At 41.3% G+C, this 21,693-nt stretch overlaps 2 protein-coding genes across 3 annotated transcripts in view; both read left to right on the top strand.

The window, feature by feature from the left end:
• Positions 1–3,014: 3,014 nt before the first annotated feature.
• LOC307098152 (transcription elongation factor SPT4-like) lies at positions 3,015–3,708 on the top strand. Its single transcript, XM_079768708.1, has one exon. The coding sequence runs from the start codon at positions 3,040–3,042 to the stop codon at positions 3,460–3,462; it is 423 nt and encodes a 140-aa protein (XP_079624834.1). The 5' UTR covers positions 3,015–3,039; the 3' UTR covers positions 3,463–3,708.
• A 13,635-nt stretch (positions 3,709–17,343) lies between these two features.
• BRMS1L (BRMS1 like transcriptional repressor) overlaps positions 17,344–21,693 on the top strand; it is a 43,346-nt gene continuing 38,996 nt past the window's right edge. For both annotated transcript variants that reach the window (XM_079769712.1, XM_079769711.1), the window contains exon 1: positions 17,344–17,618. In XM_079769712.1, the coding sequence (XP_079625838.1) occupies positions 17,477–17,618 (142 nt within the window). In that variant the 5' untranslated portion in view covers positions 17,344–17,476. The remainder of the gene's footprint in view (positions 17,619–21,693) is intronic.

The following is a 21,693-nucleotide window of genomic DNA, read 5'->3' as shown; positions in this document are numbered from 1 at the left end:
GTTTGCCTGATTGCCGTGGTGCTTGCTTTTTCTCCCCCGTGTTGCCCTCACTGTCTTCCAAATAACAGTCTCTAGCTTGTCTATGGCTTCCGCAGAGTCGGGGCACACAGGCAGAGCAGGCCACCCGAAATTGGGTGGGATGCATCTTCCCCTCAACTGGGGTCATGCTCCATGCAGGCACAGAGATCCTGGACGAGGCCCCAAAATTGTGAAAAACATGCTCACCAGTCCAAAATTTTAAAAAATGACCATGAAGATACGAATTACAGCGAAAGCTAGGCATTTAATGTCTGTCTTGCAAGATTGGGTGTCTGGTGGCAGGCACGCCCAAAGCCGTTACAACCAGCATTTTATTCCCTAGTGCGCAGCTCATTACCCTGGTTCCTCATTGGCTGAGTACTATGGGGTGTACAATCTTCCCTGACGTCACCTAAGTTTCATTATTTCCTTACTAGAGGCCCGGTGCACATATTCATGCACAGGTGGGGTCCCTCGGGGTGGCCTGTGGAGATCGGGCCCCATCTTGCACCCCCAGCTTTGCAGACCCACAGGCCCTCCTGGCACCCCACCTTTGCCTGGTGCCAACCCCTCACCTGCTCCACCATCCCACCTGCGGGGCAATTGATGGGGGCACCCCCGCCCGGCTCCCTCAGCGCCTGGGTGCTGGGCGGTGGTCCCACCCCCTCCGCCGTCATTGGTCACTGTCTGTGGGGCATTTGGCGGGGTGATTGGTGGGACTTGTTTGAGGCTTAACCCTATAACCGCTCCCTACAATGCACTACCAGTGACTTTATTTCTAATATCAGGTTTCTCCAGTATGAAGTTTAGTGTGATTGTGGGATGTTATTTTTTGTTGTTGTTGTTGTTTGTTTTTTGCCTTTTTTATACCATACTCTTTTGGGGAAATCATTATATGCAGCCACAATTTCTTAGTTTTTCATCCTATATAATAAAAGCCTAAATGCAAATTGACCAAACAGTGGAACGACCAGTTGCTGTGATGTGCACTGACCACCAGGGGGCAAATGCTCAACACAGGAGCTGCCACCAGCCCACAGGCCCCAGTCCAGCCAAGGCGGGTGCCAGCGGGGGCCCCCTGATCGTCCTGCTGGTTGCCACGCAGAGGGAGGCCACCAGCGGCAGGGGGTGGGGCCTGCCAGCAAGTGGGCGGCTGCGGGGGGCGGGGCCGGCTGGCGAGTGGGCCAGCGCTGCCCCCTATCGCCCTGCTGGTCACCTCCTGCAGAAGCAGGCGACCATTGGTGGCAGGTGGGGGGGTTGGCGAGGGGGCGGCACCAGGCTGGCCAAGGCGGGTGCCAGCAGGGGTCCCTTGATTGCCCTGCCAGTCGCCCCACAGATTGGCCCTGATTGCCGGCCAAGCCTAGGGACCCTACCCATGCATGAATTTCATGCATCGGGCCTCTAGTTTTATTATAAAAACTGGTACATTTACTTCTATTACTTTAGAGACTACATCTGTTTTTGTTTCGTTATTTGTGAATGGGAAGTTTTCAGTTCCAAGAATGGGAAGTTTGCAGTTCCAACTGTGTTGCAATGGTAAGAATAGGAGCAGAATGCTTACCAAGGGAATCCTAACAAAATAAAAACAGCAAGGATCTGAAATTAGTAGTTAGAGAACCAGCAAGTTCCATTAGTGACCAAGAGATAGACCAGCAGTTCTAAAAGCTTTTGGTCTCGGGATTAAAATTATTGAGGACCCCCAAAGGACTTTTAGTAATCTATTACATTATTAAAAATGAATGTGGAGGTATCTACAAAATCCTAATGAAAAAAATCTATAATAATAAAAGCATAATATGCTAATTAGACTGGGCATCCTTCTGGACGACCTTTTGGATGAAGCCGGGGCTGTGAGGGAAGCCTAGGTCCCCCAGTGCCAGCAGCTGGGGGAAGGCAGGCCTACTCTTGCACGAATTTTGTGCATCGAGCTTCTAGTTCAAATATTGAAATAAATGGAGAGAGATTTTGTGTTCATGGAATGGAGCATTCAACATTTTTTAAGAGGTCAGTTCTTCCCAACTTGATCTATATATACTCAACAAAATATCAATAAAAATTCCAGCAAGCTTTTTTGTATATATCAACATACTGATTCTAAAGTTTATATGGAAAGGCAAAAGATCCAGAATAGGCAACACAACACCGAAGATGAAAAAAGTTGCTACAATCTGATTTCAAAATTTACTATACAACTATTGTAATCAAAACAGCATGGAATTGGTAAAAGAATAAACACAGCAGTTAATGGAACAGAATATAGATCCCAGAAATAGACCCCCCCAAATATGGTCAACTGATATTTGTCAAAGGAGAAAAGGCAATTCAATGGAAGAAAGGATAATCTTTTCAAAAAATAATCCTGGAATAAGTGAATATCCACATGTGAAAAAATGAACCTAGACACAGACATTGTACTTTTCACAAAAGTGAACTCGAAAAGGATCATTCCTAAAGGTAAAATACATAACTATGAAACTTCTAAAATAAAACTTAGGAGTGCCCTGGCTGGGTAGCTCAGTTGGTTGGAACATTGTCTGGATATGCCAGGGTTGCAGTTGCACCAGGGTTGCAGTTTGATCCCTGGTCAGGAACATGTGGGAGTCAAACAATGGATGAGTAGATGGGTGGAACAACAAATCGACGAGACTCCCATATGTGACCTGACTGGGGGTTGAATCCGCAACCTTGGTGTATTGGGATAACACTCTAACCAACTGAGCTATCTGACCAGGGCAATAAATAAAAAGGAAAAAGAGAACTTGGGAGAAAATCTAGATGACTTTTCATTTGTCAATAGGGTTTTAGATATAGTGCCAAAAACAGGATAAAAAAAAAACAAAAAACAAAAAAAAACAGGATCCATGAAAGAAAAAGTTATTAAATTTGATTTAATTAAAATTAAAATTTCTGTTCTGTGGAAGATACTGTTAAAAAAATTATAATATAAGCAAAAGCCTGAGAGAAAAATCTTTGCAAAACACATATATGAGAGCATTTCCCTGTTCTGTTTCTGTCGAGAGGATGGCTCTGGAGACGGTGCCCAAGGACCTGCGGCATCTGCGGGCTTGTTTGTTGTGTTCGCTGGTCAAGACTATAGACCAGCTTGAATATGATGGTTGTGACAATTGTGATGCATACCTTCAGATGAAGGGTAACCGGGAGATGGTATATGACTGCACCAGCTCTTCCTTTGATGGAATCATTGCAATGATGAGTCCAGAGGACAGCTGGGTCTCCAAGTGGCAGCGAGTCAGTAACTTTAAGCCTGGTGTGTATGCCGTGTCAGTCACTGGTCGTCTGCCCCAAGGAATCGTGAGGGAGCTGAAAAGTCGAGGAGTGGCCTACAAATCCAGAGACACAGCTATAAAGACCTCGCAAGATGCATGGCTGCCAGTGTCTTTGCCACCGCCTCCTGCCTCTGCTTATTTATTGTTGAGAAACTAAATGGACAGAACTTCAGATACTCCTCACTCTCCAATTCTGAGGCTCAGCGGACTGATGAGAGAGCAGCACAGCGTGTTCCTGGGCCATTTTACCTTCTTTGGACTACTAGTTGGGGTAGGAGTGGTGTGGGTTGATGGATTAATAGAGTGAATTGAGTGTGGAGTAGGATGTTTTTTTCCTACCCACACCTCTGGCTGCCTCCTTGCCCATGGTCAGGACTCTGTATCAAATGCCAATAAACATGAACCCATAGCCCATAGAAAAACAAACAAACAAAACAAAACAAAAAAAACACACATATATGAAACAAGATTTGTTTAAAATATGCAAAGAACTCCTTCTCCAGCCAGGTGGCTCAGTTGGTTGGAATGATGTCCTATAGACCAAAAAAGTTACAGGTTTAATTCATGGTCAGGGTACATGCCTGAGTTGTGGGTTCCAACCACAGTTGAGGCACATATGGGAGGCAACTGATCAATGTTTCTCTCTCACATCTATGTTTTTTTCTCTCCCCCTTCTCTAAAATAAACGAACATCTCCTCCGGAGAGAATTTTAAACATTTGTTTTAAATATGCAAAGAACTCCTAAAATTTTGCCCTGGCCAGTGTGGTTCAATTGGTTGAGCATTGTCCAGTGCACCAAAAGTTCACCAGTTCGATTTCCCATCAGGGTACACACCCAGGTTGCGGGTTCAATCTCCTGTTGGGGCACAAACGGGAGGCAACCAATCGATGTTCACTTTCATATTGGTGTTTATCTGTCCCTATTTCCCCCTTTTCTCTCTCTCTTAAAGCAATAAAAACATTAAAAAACAAACCCAAAACTCAATGATAAGAAAAGAAGAAACCCAATTAAAAAATGTGCAAAAGACTGAACAGACATCTCACCAAAGAAGATATACAGATGGCAAAGAAGCATATGAAAAGAACCTTAACACAATAAATAACAAAAACATAAAAGACAAAAATAGAAAGAAAAAATACATAAAAAATAAAAATAAATGAAAAGATCCTCAGTATCATTTGTCACTAAGGCATCACAAATTAAAATAACAGTGAGACACTATAGCACAAATATTAGAATGACTAAAATTCAAAACACTGGCTACACCAAATGCTGGTGGGAATGCAGAGCACAGGAACTCTTATTCATTGCTAATGGGAATGCGAAATGTACAGCCCACTTTGGAAGACAGTTTGGCAATTTCTTTTTTTTTAAAATATATTTTTATTGATTTTTTACAGAGAGGAAGGGAGAGGGATAGAGAGCTAGAAACATCGATGAGAGAGAAACATCGACCAGCTGCCTCCTGCACACCCCCTACCGGGGATATGCCCGCAACCAATGTACATGCCCTTGACTGGAATCGAACCTGGGACCTTTCAGTCTGCAGGCCGACGCTCTATCCATTGAGCCAAACCGGTTTCGGCAATTTCTTAAGAAATTAAACATAATCTTACCATATGATTTAGCAGTTGCTCTTCATGATATTTAACAAATTGGTAGGAAAATATGTTGCCCTGGCCGGTGTGACTCAGTTGGATGAGCATTGTCCCATGCACCAAGAGGTCACCAGTTTGATTCCCAGTAGGGGCATATGCCTGGGTTATGGGCTTGATTCCCAGTGGGAGGCATATAGGAGGCACCTGACCAGTGTTTCTCTCACATCAGTGTTTCTTTATCTACCTCTCCCTTACTCTCTCTCTAAAATCAGTAAAAAAAAAAAAAAATTTAGAAAAATAAAAAAGAAAATGTTCTCACAAAAGTTTGCATACAACTGTGTATAGTTATCTATAATAATAAAAGCATAATATGTTAATTAGACTGGACAGCTGAAAGACCTTCCGGGCATCCTTCTGGACAACCTTCTGAACGAAGCCGGGGCTGCAAGGGCAGAGGCAAGCCGCCGCAGCTGCGAGGGCTGAGTCCCTTGCATTAATTTTGTGCATCAGGCCTCTAGTTAACTCATAATTCCAAAATCTGGAAGACCAAAGATGTCAATAGGTGAATAAATAAACAAACTATGGTACAATCGTACAATGGAATATAACTCATTAATAAAAAGAAATCAAAGTCTTTGCCTTTCCCTCTCCAATCTCCGTAATAATAGGTGCCATTTTGCTGTTTTGGACATTACGGTACTATGACTCAGGTTGTTTAATTGCTGAAGCCATTTTAGAGATTGGAAGATGTTGGCAAAATAGGTGGATCTTTCTCCCACCTCCTACCAGAATCTACCTGGAATTAAAACTAAATTGGGGAGCCCAGGCTGGTTTCCTTCATTGGTTACAGTGCAGGCCTACACACCGAAGGATCACAGGTTTGATTCCCAATCAAGGGCACATGCCTGGGTTGCAGGTTTGATCACCACCTGGTTGGGCATGCAGAAAGCAACCAATTGATGTGTCTCTTTCACATTGATGTTTCTCTCTCTCTCTCTCTGTCCACCACTCCCTTCCAGTTTCTCTAAAAAATCATGGAAAAAAAATATCCTTGGGTGAGAATTAACAACAACAACGAAAGAAAACTAAATAGGAAATATTCACCTTGAAATACCAGCTGAAGACTGACTGAAGAGAATACTTTTAAACAAGGAAGGGCAGACACCAGCTTGAGACTGCACCTACTTGCATGAAATGGTTGTGGTTGAGCCTCACAGTTAGCCAGCCTGAGAAGAGATCCTTCCCACAATAGCACAACAACAATCAAGACCCAATTACAACAGGAGAGCCCAAATAAACCAGCTCAGGAGTTCCAGGAGATTGCACCACTGGATCCTACCAGACATTTACTACAAATGGCCACCCATGAAGACTGGGAGTCATAGCAGGATATCTATTACATAGAAACAACAATGAAGAGACAACTACAATGGGGAAACAAAGAAACAACCCCCAGAGGGAGAAGAACAAAGATGGCAGCGTCGGTAAACACTGGTACTCGCCGCCTCCCACAACCACATCAAAATTACAAATAAAATACAAAACAACATCATTCAGAACCACCTAAAAGCTGGTTGAATGGAAGTCCTACAACTACAAAGTAAAGAAGAAAGCACACTGAGACTGGTAGAAGAGACAGAGGCATGGAATGGGCTTGTCTGACATCCACATGTGCTGTTTTTTTTATTGGATGGGATATTTCAGCTGCAGAAGTCTCCCATTAGGAGCAAGGGGTCCTAGCCCCACACCAAATCCCCAGACCAGGGTTCTGGAGCTGGGAAAAGAAGTCCCCATAACTTCGGGCTGTAAAAACCAGTGGGAATTGTGGCTGAGTGACACAGAGACTGCTGGAGATCCAGGTGTTCCTCTTAAAAGGCTGGCCCACAAACGTACTCAGATTCAATCCCTCTGAGCTCCAGTGCCAGATGGCTTTGGGGCACCAGATGGCTTTGGGGAGCCCAGGGATATATGGGGAGGAACTGATTGACTGGCATCATAGCAGGTACTCTGGGGTGGCTTTCTCCAAGACAGGGGTCCCCTTAGGGGTCATTATGCCTATGCTGGGACATCCCCTGACTCAGGGCTGACTAGCAGCCATCTCTGAGTTTTCATCAGCCTGACTCACACTGTTTTCTTTTCCCTGGTGATTCCCTGAGATCCTGCCCCATCCAATTTGCAGCCCCACCCAAGCTGTTAGCAGCAGCTTTTCCATATAATTGGTCTTTCCTGGCTCAGGCTACAGATTTTGCTAAAAATCTCTCAAACAAGCAGCAGTTGGTGTCAGTGTGCCCCAGACCTCTTAATAAGAGGCTGAAGACCCGGAACTAGCACCAGCCTGCTTTGCTTCACAGCTGGGCCTTGCCTGGGCACTTCACAAGCCCAATACAGGTAGCAGCCATCTTCAGACTTCTCTGTAACTCCTGCTGGGTGGCCCCAGGCAGTGACTGGTTTTGCACCTCCCAAGAGTCACCAGAGCCAGTCACCCCATGGACAGCTTCAGACCACAACAGATTATAACTCTACACATCCACAAGCTACACACTCAAGGGGGAAGACTCAGTGAGCAACAAAGCCACACAAACGCAAGTCCTGCTCCATAAGGGTGTCTCCTGCACAGCTCTTTCACTATAGTCACAGCTGGTCCTCACAGCCAATTAGCTTGGTGGTCCATTCCTCTCAGTGACGCCAAGAGCAATCAAGGCTCAACTACAACAAGGCTGTGCACACAGGCCATACAGGGGCGTACCTAGAACGCCCACCTCAGGTGAGTGGAGTGGCTGAGCCACTGGGCCCTACAGGACGCCTATTACACAAGGCCACTCTGCCAATCCAGGAGACATAGCAGCTCTACCTAATACATAGAAACAAACACAGGGAACAGCCAAAATGCAGAGACAAAGAAATATGTCACAAATGAAAGAACAGAAGAAACATCCAGACCAGAAAAAGAACTAAATGAAATGGAAGCAAGCAAACTACTAGATACAGAGTTCAAAACAATGGTTATAAGGATGCTCAAGGACCTTAATGAGAGCTTCAAGGAACTTAGTGAGAATTTTAAGGATCTTAGTGAGAATGTCAAAGACATGAAAAAAGACCAGTCAGAAATTAAGCATACACTAACTGAAATAAAGAATAATTATAGGGATTCAACAGTAGAATAGAGGATGCTGAGAATCAAATCAGTGATTTGGAAAATGAGGAAGCTAAAAACACCCAATCAGAAGAGAAAAAAGAAAATAAATATGAACATAGTTTGAGGAGCCTCTGGGAAAACTTTAAGAGTAGTAACATTTTCACTGTGGGCATGTCAGAAGGAGAAGAGAGAGATTAATATATTGAAAACCTATTTGAAGAAATAATAACAGAAAACTTCCTCTATCTGCTGAAAGAAATAGACTTACAAGTCCAGGAAGTGCAGAGAGTCTCAAACAAGAGGAACCCAAAGAGTTCCACACAAAGAAACATCATAAGTAAAATGCCAAGGGTTAAAAACAAAGAATCTTAAAAGCAGCAAAAGAGAAGCAGTTAGTTACCTATAAGGGAGTGTCCATATGACTTTCAGCTGATTTCTCAACAGAAAGTTTGCAGGCCAGAAGGCAGTGGCAAGAACTATTCAAAGTGATGAATAGCAAGCACCTACAACCAAGATTACTCTACCCGGCAACACTATCATTTAGAATTGAAGGTCAGATAAAGAGCTTCACAGATAAGAAAAAGCTAAAGGAGCATCACCAAACCAATATTATATGAAATATTGAAGGGTATTGTTTAAGAAGAAGAGAAGGAGGAGGAGAAGGAGGAAGAGGAGAAGGAGGAGGAGGAGGAGGAGGAGGAGGAGGAGGAGGAGGAGAAAAAAGATAAAAATATGAACATTAAAATGGTAATAAATACATATCTATCAACAATTGTGTCTATAAATCAAAATAAGTAAGCAAGAAATCTAATGAACAAAATAAACTGGTGAATAAAATAGAATCAGAGGCATGGAAACATGGAACAGGCTGACAGATTTTAGAGGGAAGGGGGAGAAAGGGGGTGGGAAGAGTTTAGCCAAAGAACTTACATGTATATATGTGTTTCCTTTGGACACAGACAATAGGGTGGTGAAGACCTGGGGCGGGATGGGAATCGGGTAGAGGGAGGCAATGGGGGAAAAAGGAGGACTCTGTAATATCCTCAGCAATAACGATTTCTTTTTTAAAGGAAATAACCCCAAATGAAAGAAAATGAAGAGTCTCCAGAAAAAGATCAAAATTAGATGGACACAAGTAATTTATGAGACATGGAGTTCAGCGTAATGGTTATAAGGATGTTCAAGGAACATAGTGATCACTAAAATAAGCTTAATGGGAACTGCAAGGAACATAGTGAGAAGTACATTAGCTATGAAAAAGGACATAGAAATCATGAATAAAAACCAGTTGTTAATGAAGAATACTATATAAATATCAAGAATACACTGGATGGCATTAAAAGCAGGCTTGAGAAACAGAGAATAGAATCAGTGATTTGAAAGACATAGTAGGAAGAAAACACTCAGAGCAGCAAAAGGAAAAAAACTTGAGGAAAGTGTATGGAAATGTTGAGACAACATGAAAAAACACAACATCTGCATCATAGGGATAACACACGGAGAAGAAAGTGAGCAAGGAATAGCAAGGAATCCAGAAATCAAGGCATTTTATATACCAAAAATGAACTCTCAGAAAGAGAAATTTAAAAAAAACACACCATTTACCGTTGTAGTAACAACAAAAATAATATTGATTCCTAGGAATAAAATTAACCAAGGAGGTAAAAGACATGTACTCAAAAACTATCCTATCTAATAAAAGAGCAATATGCAAATTAACCATCACTCCATCACACCCACAAGCCACGCCCACCAGCCATGCCCACCAGCCAATCAGGAGCAAGTATGCAGATTACCCAAACCAAGATGGCTATGGCCACAGACTTCAGAGAAGAAGAGAGAGGGAGAGATATTCTGAAACATTATTGATGAGAGAGAATAATTGACCAGCTGCATCCTGCATGCCCCACCACTGGGGATTGAGCCCGCAACCTGGGCATGTGCCCTGACCTGGAATTGAACCTCGACCCTTTGGTTCATAGGTGTCTGGGAAGCTTTTTGTCTGACCTTCAATTCTAAATTATAGCTTTGTTGGGTAGAGTAATCTTGGTTGAGGACCTTGCTTTTCATCACTTTGAATATTTCATGCCAATCCCTTTTGGCCTGCAAAGTTTCTGTTGAGTAATTAGCTGACAGTCTTATGGGAGTTCCCTTGTAGGTAACTGTTTTTCTCTTGCTATTTTAAAGATTCTCTTTTTGTCTTATACCTTTTTGCATTTTAATTATGATGTGTTTGTTGTGGGTCTCTTTGGGTTCATTTTGTTTGGGACTGTCTGAGCTTCTTTGACTTGTATTTCTATTTCCCTCATCAGGTTAGATAAGTTTTCTGTCAGATTCAATGCGCTTTTCAAATAGGTTTCCAATTCCTTGATTTTTCTCTTCTCCTTCTGGTATCCCCATGATGTGAATGTTGGTATGTTTGAAGTTTTCTCAGAGGATCCTCATTTTTTTTTTTTTTGGCTTTTTTTTTCTTTTTGCTTTTTTGATCAGGTGTTTTCTGCTTCCTTATCTTCCTAATCAGTAATTTGATTCTCTGCTTCATCTACACTACTGTTAATTCTCTGTAATATATTCTTCATTTCAGTTATTGTACTCTTTATTTCTGACTGGTTCTTTATTATGTTTTCTATCTCTTTGTTGAAGTTCTCACTGCGATAATCTGTTCTTCTCCTAAGTTCGTTTAGCATTCTTATAACCTGTATTTTGAACTCTGCATCTAGTAGATTTCTTGCTTGTCTTTGATTACTTCTTTTTCTGGAGTTCTGTTCTTTCATTTGGGATTTGTTTCTTTGTCTCCTCATCGTGGCTGTCTGCGTGTTTGTTTCTATGCATTAGGTAGAGCTGCTACATCTCCCAGTCTTGGTAGAGTGATCTTATAGTAAGTGTCCTGTCTAGCCCAGTGGCACAGCCCCCCTGATCACACAATCTGGGTGCTCCAAGTGTGTGGGTAGTCAGGTCTCTCTGTATTACACTCTCATAACACTATCAGAGAGCATACCTAAATTGGTATAGTTAATTATTTAATATTTATCTCTCCACTTTTCTGTAAGCTCTATGCAAACATAAGCTGTGTTTGTTTTATTCATCAGTGAATCTCTTGCAACCAGCACAGTACCTGACATTCAATAAATAGTTAATATATAAATGAATATGAAGGGATTTTTGATAAGAATAGGTAAGAAATTATGATTGGAGATTTTCGTTTATTTTATTCATCGCTTCCATTAAACAGACACATTTTAAAGAAAAAAAATTAGCTGCCTGTTTTAATCAGAACTCTTTCAGCTGAAAGTAATGGCCAACCAATTAAAGCAGCTTCAATAAAAAGAGGAATTTATCAGTTCATGTAACTGAAATTCTAAGGATTAACATTGAACACATAAAGAGTATTCCAAAAAAAATGTATACACAGTTTGTTTTTTTGTTTTTGTTAATCCTCACTTGGGAATATTTTTCCATTGATTTTTAGAGAGAATGGAAGGGAGAGAGAGAAACAGTGATGTGAGATACATTGGCTGGTTGACACATGTGCCCAGACTGGCCAGGGATGGAGCTTGCAACCAAAGTACATGCCCTTGACTGGAATCAAACGTGAGACCCTCAGTCCGAGGGCTGACTCTCTAACCACTGAGCAATTGGCCAGAACTATACACTTTGAATAATTATAAAGTGTTTATCAAAATACATTTCATTTTCAAAGTGTAATAGAATCTACAGACATTGTGTGTATGCAATTTTGGGGGCACAGCCTGTATGGAGCCAAGAGCTTAAAAAATGTCATCAGACTCTTTCTGTTTCAGCTTTGCTTTTCCTCTATGTTGGCTCCTCTTACCTCCACGAGCATGTGGATGGAGAAATGCCCTAGCAAACTGAAGCTCACAGACTTCATGGGACTTTTAATTTCAAAAGATGAGAACTTCCTAATAGCACCAGTAAAAGTCTGGCAATGCCCACCATGGTCTAGATTGGTCCACATGTCCATCCCTGAACCAGGAAAAGATAATATTCTCATTAGTCACCTGAACCAATAAGCTGAATGGAGCAGAGGGGTTTCTCCAAAGAAAAGTCAGGAAGCTATTACTTCACAAAGGGGATAGAAACTGGGGAGGCCAAAACAAAAGATACCCACTCTACTAACTGTACAGAAAAATTATCTGAAGAGGAACCATATGGATTAAAAATCAAACTGCATACACAGTATTTAACCTTGAGAACAATATTAGAGAAAAGGAAATTTCTCTACTTAAAAACATTAGATAATGACTACAGAAAAGCGTATGATAATTTGAACTATGTGGTAGTGGAATAATAATAATAACATAACTATTGTAACAAATGTTATATAAAATTTATAGTTAAAATAACTAATTTCTGCACGTTAGGTAGTTAATGCAAGGATGGGCCCTGTACCAGTGAAGAGGCTATTTCAATTACCGTTAGGTTGTTTCATCCTTAAAAAATTGAAGTCATATCTTATGTAATTGACATAGTTATAAATTGGTCTCATTAGTCGTTATGTAAGTCCCTAAAGTTCCTTTAGTTTGAGTAGTTAAAATGTTTACCATGATTTTGAGTACTAGTTATTAGTTGCAGCCTCTAAGGTCTTCTGACTTTTGTTTTTCCAGCTACAGTACTGAGTCAGTCAGAAATGACAAGATTTGTTGATTTTACAGCTGATGTCTCAGCTCCACCTAGTGGTGGTGATTGGATTTTAAGTTTCTTCCCTCAGAGACAAAATTTGCTAATTAAAAAACAATGGAGCCCAAGGAATATAATGAGTATGAGTGAGAGTAAAACATGGACTTCGAGCTGCTTCCCTATATCTACTTTATTCCCAACAAATATGAAATTGAAAATTATATAAATGGAAGTTTTAATATTTTCTTCCTGCACCAGATATACTCCCTGGATTACATATGTTCCCCTTTGGAGATCACTGGCCTAGAGAAGACCAATCTTCACACATATGCCCCATAAGATACATACAGTAATATTCGTGAGGCAACTATTTTTAATAATTAAAAAAGGAAACAATATAAATTTATTAACAGGTTAATGAGACAAATTTTAATATTCATTAAATGGAATATCTGTACTCAATGGAATACCTTAGAGCATGTTGAAATAACTGGATTTATCACAATGGATAAATCTCAAAAACATTGTTAAGGAAAAAGGTAGTTGTAGCATAATATGTATGTATGAGAACACTTTAAAATATGAGCCTTTTAAAACATGTTGAAGCAACCCTACATATTACTTATGCACACAAACATACAGCAATAGTATGCACACATGCATGGCAATCAAAAACACCAAAGTCTTCTCAGGTTACTCTGGAAAGAATTGGGATTGAGGAGGGATCTGGAGCAAATGTAGTAAAATGCTAAGACTTGACAAAGTTTAAAGGTGGGTACTGTGTTAGATATATAATATTCTGAGTACTTTTTATGTGTTAAATTATTATGTAATATTAAAATATTTAATAAAGAGAATTAGAAAAAAGTTACCCCAAGGAAGATATGGGAGGGAAACTTAAAGGAAAAAGTCCAAATTATTTTATATCTACTTTGTACCAGAGCAAACCCAGTAGGAAATAGAGTGGCATAGGATTATCTACAAGAATACTAAAAGGACCAAGAATTATGATAGGCAGACCATTGGAGTGAAAGGACCAAGAATTATGATAGACAGATCATTGGAGCTAAAATTTAAAAAAAAAATAAGGGGAAGTGACATTAGGGGTATGTTCTTTTCCAGCCTTATGTTTTTCCTTAGGATTCTGCTTATATTCCCTACACATCTTTTCTAAAATCTGTTTGGGGAGATGGGAGAGAAACTCTCCTTTTTTAAAAAAAATTGGGGTGACATTGGTCAACATGAACATATAGGTTTCAGGTAAGGGTTTCTATGTTACAAGATCTGTGTATTGCACCCTGTGCCTACTACCCAAAGTCAAATCTTCTCAGGTCACCATGTATTCGGCTCCCCTTTGCACCCCACCCCCTTCCCTCTGGCAACCACCACACTGCTGTTTGTGTTCATGAGTTTCAGAATTTATATCCCATAAATGAGTGAAATCATATCGTTCTTAGTTTTTTCTGACTAACTTATTTCACTTAGCATAATGTTCTCAAGGTCCATCCATGTTGTTTCAAATGGCGCTATTTCATCCTTTCTTATGGATGAGTAATATTACATTGTTTATATGTACCACATCTTTATCCAGTCCTCGATAAAACACTTTGGTTGTTTCCATGCCTTGGCCACCGTGAATAATGCTACAATGAATATAGGGGTGCATATATATTTGCAAATACAACCTCACAAGCAATTAGGGAAATGGAAATCAAGACTGCAATGATATACTACCTCACACCTGTTAGAGTGGCCATTATCAACAAGACAAGCAATAAGTGTTGGAGAGGTTATGGAATAAAGGAAACCCTCAGCCTGGCTGATGTGGCTCAGTGGTTGAGCATCAACCTATGAACCAGTCAGGTCATGGTTCCATTCCTGGTCAGGGCACGTGCACGAGTTGCATGCTTGATCCCCAGTGTGGGGCATGCAGAAAGCAGCTGATTAGTGATTCTCTCTCATCATTGATGTTTCTATCTCTCTCTCCCTTCCTCTCTGAAATCAATAAAAATATTTTTTTAAAAAAGAGAACCCTCATTTACTGCTGGTGGGACTGTAGACTGGTATAACCACTATAGAAAGCAGTCTGGGGATTCCTCAAAAAATTAAGAATAGAGTCACCATCCTACCCAGCAATCCCTCTCCTGGGTATCCCCGAAAAATTCGAAGCTCCCTTTAAGCAAAACACTATCATGCAACTCTAATTGATTATCCCCTACTGTCTGGCTGCCTTACACACAAATATAATGATGGCAAGAATTTTAGAGCTGTAAGAAAAGTTAAAGATAATATAATGCAACATTCTCATTTTACAACTGACCAGAGATGAGGTGGTTTGCCAAATTTAATTGGCTGGTTACTAGCAGAACCAGGATGCCTCACATTCAATTTCCTTCTGTATTTCTTTGAAAAGCAGCAAGATAAAAAACACCTCCTAAAGATGTACTCTGTGTTGCCGTTAAGTGCAGGCTCTGGGTCAAACTACCCAAGTTCAAGCCTAAATCTACTTATTAGCTGTATGACCTTGGCCAAGTAATCTAACTACCCGGTGCCTCAGTTTCCTTATCTGCAAAATGGAAGGCATAATCGTATCTACTTCAAAGAGTAGTTATGAGGATTAATTGAATTGATGTACTGAAAGCACATAACAATGCTATAAAGAGTGACCAGAAATCTAAGCTATTGTTACTGTTTTGCACACACTCAGCTAGCTGCTGATATAACAGCCATTAACAGAGGTTGGGATTTTACCCATAGCTGTTATTCTTTGGTCTGGAGTTTAAGAAACCAAACCAAAACAAAATCCACAGTTGAGATAATGTTTACAAATTTGGATATTTCACATAATATCTAAATTTCCAGTTTCTCTTGAAAATTGGCAGGTGTGACATCTACTAGTAAGCCAGAATTCTGAGGTAGTAACAACAGGCTGGAGCTACAAGCAGTTGCTCCCTTTAGTCCGCACTACTCATATAATGTATGTGCATGTGCTCACACTCTTCCAGTTTCCACCTTTTTAAAGATGTACTTCTTTTTTAAAAATTATTTATTTCTTTTAATCCTCACCCGAGGATACGTTTTTATTGGTTTTTAGAGAGAAAGGAAGGGGTGCTTTTTGGTGCCCAGGACTACGCTCCAACCAACAGAACCACCTGGCCAGGCTTCCGTTTCCATCTTTTAACTTCACCTGCCTGACCACTGCATTCCTTTGAAATTGTATCCGCTAAACATTACACAATACAGTGTGACAGAAACAATTACAACGTTGCAAAGTACAGAAGTAGCGTGAAAGAACATGAGTGTGTGCTGTATGGCGGAGGTGCTGCTGGTGATGTATGTTGTCCAGAAAGCGGCGTTGAAAAAGAAAAGGAGTAGAAGAGGGTTGCAGAGAGAATAAGATGTGCAAAGACATTGAAATGGAAAAGTGTGTGTGTTTAGCAACTGAGGGGTTCAGTTATGAAGAACATAGTAAGAAGAGGAGAAGTAGACTGACACTAGATAATAAAAGCCTTAGTTTGCATTTTACCCTGTAGGAGATGGATAGCCCTTAAAATGTTTTCTGTCACTAAATCTGAATCTAACTTTAATGCAATTATCGATGGATACCCTCACCATCCTCCATAAAATGTCTTTGAACCTCATGCTTGAGAATGAAATACTGTAAAATCCACAATATTCTATGAAATGTCTTTCAATAGCAAATTGGCACTTTGAGAAGAAGCTCTCTCTTTATAAAATACAATTTAGATTTGTCTGCAAATGAAGTTTCCTCATTTGTAAAATAGGGATAATAATAGCACCTACCTCCCAGCTATTAAATTAAGAATTAAATTCAGTATAAACCATGGATACCTGATACAGAGTAAAAGTGTCAACTAATTTTAGTTATTATGATTGTGATCTTTATTGACTCCTCCTTGTGTATCATCTTTCTCATTGAGGAAACAACATTTCACTAAGTCAATTAAGTATTTTTCATTGAAAACTAAAGTTAAATCAAGACTAGTGGCAGTGGCATCTTTGGGCTGTATTGGTATAAACGTAAAAAATACTAGATGAATTGCCCAGATAAAACTTCCTTCTATATTATTGATTGCGAAAGCTTCAAGAACAATGTAAAGATTTTTGTGCAACACAGAAAGTGTAAGTTATCGTCTGCAGTTACTAATTCAACACTTAATAGTTTATCAGTGGTAATAAAGGTGCTTAGGTAGTAGAGACGTTTTTCCAGTTCCCCCAGGCTCAAGGAGGAGGAAAAACACTTGGGAAATACCTTTTCACATCTGACAGTAACATCTTCGATAGCTAGGGAGCTCAGACAACCACTTGGCGGGAAAACAATAAATACAGACTAAATTCGCACAATCTGTTTCTGTTTAGTTTATAAACTGCGGTCGAGACTGTCAGCTTTCGTGCCTTGTGGGACTTGAAGTCCAGAGGGAAGAAGTGGCGAGGGCTGTTGAAGCCTGGCAGTCAGCAGCCCCTGCAGGTCTGAGCTGCGAGGACTACAACTCCCAGCAGCAACTGCAGGGCCTCGCTGTAATTACGGGCAACCAACCGCACCTGAGCAGGGCCCGCCCCGCCCCTCGGCTGTGAGGCCGGCCTCCACCAATGGCAGAGCTCCCAGTGCGGAGCCTCCGGGTTAGGTTGTGAGGCTCCGGCTGGAGGCGGGGAGGAGCCCAGAGGTTCCGAGCCAGCTCGGCCGCTGGGTGGGTCGGGGCGTTCGGCGCGCCCTGCAGTGAAGAAGCGGTGGCCGGGCTGGGCACCGGGAGTGGGAAGCGACGGCGCGGCTGGAAAATGCCGGTCCACTCCCGCGGGGATAAGAAGGAGACCAACCATCATGATGAGATGGAGGTGGACTACGCCGAAAACGAGGGGAGCAGCTCCGAGGACGAGGACACGGAGAGCTCGTCGGTCTCCGAGGATGGGGATAGCTCAGGTGTGCAACCCGGCGGGGCTGGGACCGGGTCCGCGCGCCGGGCTAGCGACAGGCCGCTCCCCGCACGCCGGGCAGCTGCGTCCTGCCGGGCGAGCGGGGCGGGGAGAGAGGGAAGGGGCGGAGACTGGCTCCCGGCCCTCCGCAGCCCCCGGGCGGTCTGCGGGCGCTGCCTGGCTCCGGGCGGGTCCCGGTCGGCGGGGCGGGGCGGGGCGGGACGCGGGCCTGAGCTTGCCCGGCCGGGACGCGGCGCCGTTCCGCTCGTGGCCCTTAGGACCCCGGGCAGTGCCCCCAGGCTCTCCACTCACCGCAGCCGGGAATGCCCCGCAGCTTGTCCGGGAGACTCTGGAAATAGCTCCTCTCTCCAGACCACAGACCTCTTTCCTTATTTTTCATCTCTGCGAGCCTTCTCAACATGGGTGGATTGTCGGGGCTGAGCTTAGTTTGTACCGGGTTTTGGATGGTTTAGAATTTAACCTCAGAGTTCACGTCAACCTGTCATTCCTCGCTTGACATCCATCAGGGCTCCTGCGGGGGGCTTGGAGAGGGGGGGGCGTGTGTGTGTGTGTGTGTGTGTGTGTGTGTGTGTGTGTGTGTGTGTGTATGTGTTGTGAGAGAGAGACTTGGGAGTTGTCCTGTTTGCAGCATCTCTGAAGTTTTCAAGACTGAGAAGAGCCCAACCTCAAGGGGTGATTGGGAATCATGCGAATAAATTGGCTGATTTCTGGCAGCTTTGAAATTCTCCAAATCTTTTCTTCCCTGCAACCTTTTCTAACTTGGGGCTGTTTTGAGTGGTGTTTTTGTTTTTGGGGTTGTGGCGGGGGGGGGGGGGGGGGGGGGAGGTGAGAGGGGGATGGAGCAGATTAACACTACAAATTAATTTTGCAAACTTTTAGGAATTAAAAACTTAGATGGAATTTGTGATATCTTTTCCTTCTATCCATATGATGAGACTTTTTTTTTTTCTTAGCCTGATTTTGGCCATGTAAAGCAAGGATTGATGACAAGTTGATGACATTGTGTTACAACACTGACATTCTTTAGGTTCCCTTTCAAAGCAAACCCCTATGGAAGTATGTAATTTCAATAAACAAATCAACCACCCAAAATAAGTATTTGTGAGTGACTTCATTGTGGGCACAACTTAGTGTGAGCTGTAAATAAATAGTTATGACCTGATCTCAATTAAAGAGCTGCCATAAGTCACCACTTGATTAAATTGCCAAATGAATGCTTATAAACAATGCTGTAGGAATTCAGAGGTGGAGGCAATCTTTTCAAAATAGGGTGAGCAGCAAAGGTTAGTTGAAGAAGGTGGGAGCGCCTTCATTATCATGAAGGATGGTTAGAATTTGGATTGGGGTGGTAATGGTCAGGTGTTTCTCAGGAGGAGGAATTTAAGAAAAAGTATAAAGGCCAGAGCTTAAGGTTTATTCAAAAGAACGAGAAAACCAATTTGGATGGGAGAAGGATTTGAGCTAGGAAAGGAAAAGGAAGGTATAGATTTGAGCTAGGAAAGGAAAAGGAAGATATTTTTAAAAGCACAAAACAGGGTTGATGAATGCAAAGAAACTGGTTGTAGGATGAACAGAAGAGTAAAGGATTTGAGATGAAGATGGAAAATAGAGTAGTTCAGACACACTGCCTTAGAGGTGATGGTGGTATATTTAAGAGTGCCCAACTGACAGGTGGGAATGTGGATTGGAACCTGCCTGGGATGGGAAGCATACTTTAGATGTCATCTGGCAAGCTATGAAAGTAGGAGATATTTCAAAAATGAGGAACACAGAGAAAGAACGTCTAGACTGTTTGTGAATACATTTCCTAGATCTGTAAAACATTTTATTTTCAAATGTTCTTTTTTTCTTTTTTGGATGGGAGTTAGGATCTCACAAAGTGACATCTATTGCTTAAAATTCTCCCTAATTTTTATGTTAACTCTTGTGACTTTTTACTGGTTTTTATTCTATCCCAGAAAATAACAAAACCCTTTATTTGTGAGGAATGTAATAATAATTTGAGCTATAAGTCAAACTTAAAAAAATATATACTTTTTATTGATTTCAGAAAGGAAGGGAGAGGGAGAGAAAGATAGAAACATCAATGATGAGAGAATCATTGATCAGCTGCCTCCTGCATGCCACCCAATGGGAATCAAGCCCCACAACCCATGCATATGCCTCTACTGGGAATTGAATCGGTGACCTCATGGTTTCTGGGTTGATGCTCAACCACTGAGCCACACCCAGCTGGGCATAAGTCAACTTTTTTAAGTGCAAAGAAATTGTAAAAATAAAATGTGCAGTTTTACTACTTGTAAAAGCACATCTTTTCTACTATTGGCTTACATGTTCAACTTCCACAGTTTTATTCTTCTTAAACCTTGATACTGAGCAGGTCCTAAGGCTATAGGAAAAACTCTACTATGCAGAGATATTGGGGAGTGAGTCATCCTGAGGGACCAAGTTTTGAAGAACTGAGGAGTAAGCTATTAGAAGCCAGACATAATTTAAATGGTTTAGGAAAGTTAAAAAAAAAAAGAAGAATCATATACTTCCTTGCTATGTGAAAATAACAGTACCTATTTTAACTCTTGCTCATAGTTTGACTTTCATTTGATGAATATCAATATGCAGATCATTTTATACAGACTGATGGTTGCCAGAGGGAGTATGGGGAATTGGGTAAAAAGGTGAAGGGAGTGAGAAGTACAAATTGGTAGTTACAAAGTAATCATGGGGATGTAAAGTAAGACATAGGGAACCTATTCAGTAATATTGTAATAACTATGTATGGAGCCAGGTGGGTATTGGAAATATTAGGGGAACACTTTGTAAAGTATATGCTGTACACTATGCTGTATACCTGAAACTAATATGAAAGAATATTGAAGGTTAAAAATGATGTAGACTAATTTTACACGTCAGTTATTTTGATGTGTTGATTATATATGATGTAAAAAATAGAAAATATGGAATATAGGACAGACCTGGTAATAAAGTGTCTTTCTTAAAAGGTTTGCTTGTTTTTCTCTTCAGTTCCCTCTTTCTCACTGACTGACAGTAATTTGGGGAGAGGGAACAATGGGAGTATAAGAATAGTACGTAGATGAACCCTGATGGGGTAGCTCAGTTGGTTAGAGTGTCATCCCGATATGCCAAGGTTTCTGGTTTGATCCCTGGTCAGGGATTATACAAGAATCAACCAATGAATATAAAATAAGTGGAGCAACAAATCGATGTTGCTCTCTCTCCCTTCTTCTCTTTCTCTTATTTTTCAATAAGAAAAATAAAAAAAGAGATGAAGATATCCTGTGGTTAACAAAATGAGATTAGTTTTCTTTTTCATGTGATTGGCAAATCAGCCATATGAGCAGTTCTAGAAGAATTCCAAAAGTGTTTTTGAGCAATATTAACCTTTAAAGGATGTAATCATTTTGGTGCTTAAGATATGGTGGGTTGGTGGAAAACAAACCAAAAGTAGGTTATTTACTTTATAGTCATAGCTTAATGTCAGCTCTTTAAAATGATTTAAAAATGAATAAGAAAAGAATAAAGCCTAGAGACGGCTGTAGTTTTAACTCCCATCTGTATTGTAGGTTAAAACCTACAGTGGAAATTATTTTGGACAAATGCTGTTTTTGTTTTTCTCTTAAGGCTTAATAGAGGCCTTGCATATCTAACTTCATATTAAAGGTTTTTTTTCTTTTTTTAACCATTTGAATTAACATTTAGATATATTTGGAGCATAAAACTAATATTATTAAATTAAATAATTGATTTTTGAGAGTATGTTTGTTAAAACTAGGGACAGTGAAATAAGGAAGGGCTTAGAACAGAAGAGGCAACAGGAGAGAGTCTGGGTGGGGCTTCTTAGGCTCAATGAGAAGTCAGAAAAGGAGGCCTAAGAGACAGGTACAGGGGGTTAGGAGCTGCTGCTACCTATTGCTCCCCTGGCCGCAAGTGTCATGGGGACCCTTAGAGTTTAGGAGTTTCATGCCCGTGGGGTAATGTGACGGGGAAGGAAAAGGTGTGGGCTTGCTCCAGGGGGGAGAGTGGAGTGTGCCTAATTTTACTTT

Source organism: Cnephaeus nilssonii (genome assembly GCF_951640355.1).
Source record: "Cnephaeus nilssonii genome assembly, chromosome: 4".
Taxonomy (NCBI): domain Eukaryota; kingdom Metazoa; phylum Chordata; class Mammalia; order Chiroptera; family Vespertilionidae; genus Cnephaeus; species Cnephaeus nilssonii.
This window is presented reverse-complemented; position numbering and strand designations above follow the sequence as displayed.

Excerpts from the sequence above, each read along its gene's own strand:
- LOC307098152 (XM_079768708.1), top strand. The coding sequence starts at position 3,040 with ATGGCTCTGGAGACGGTGCCCAAGGACCTGCGGCATCTGCGGGCTTGT.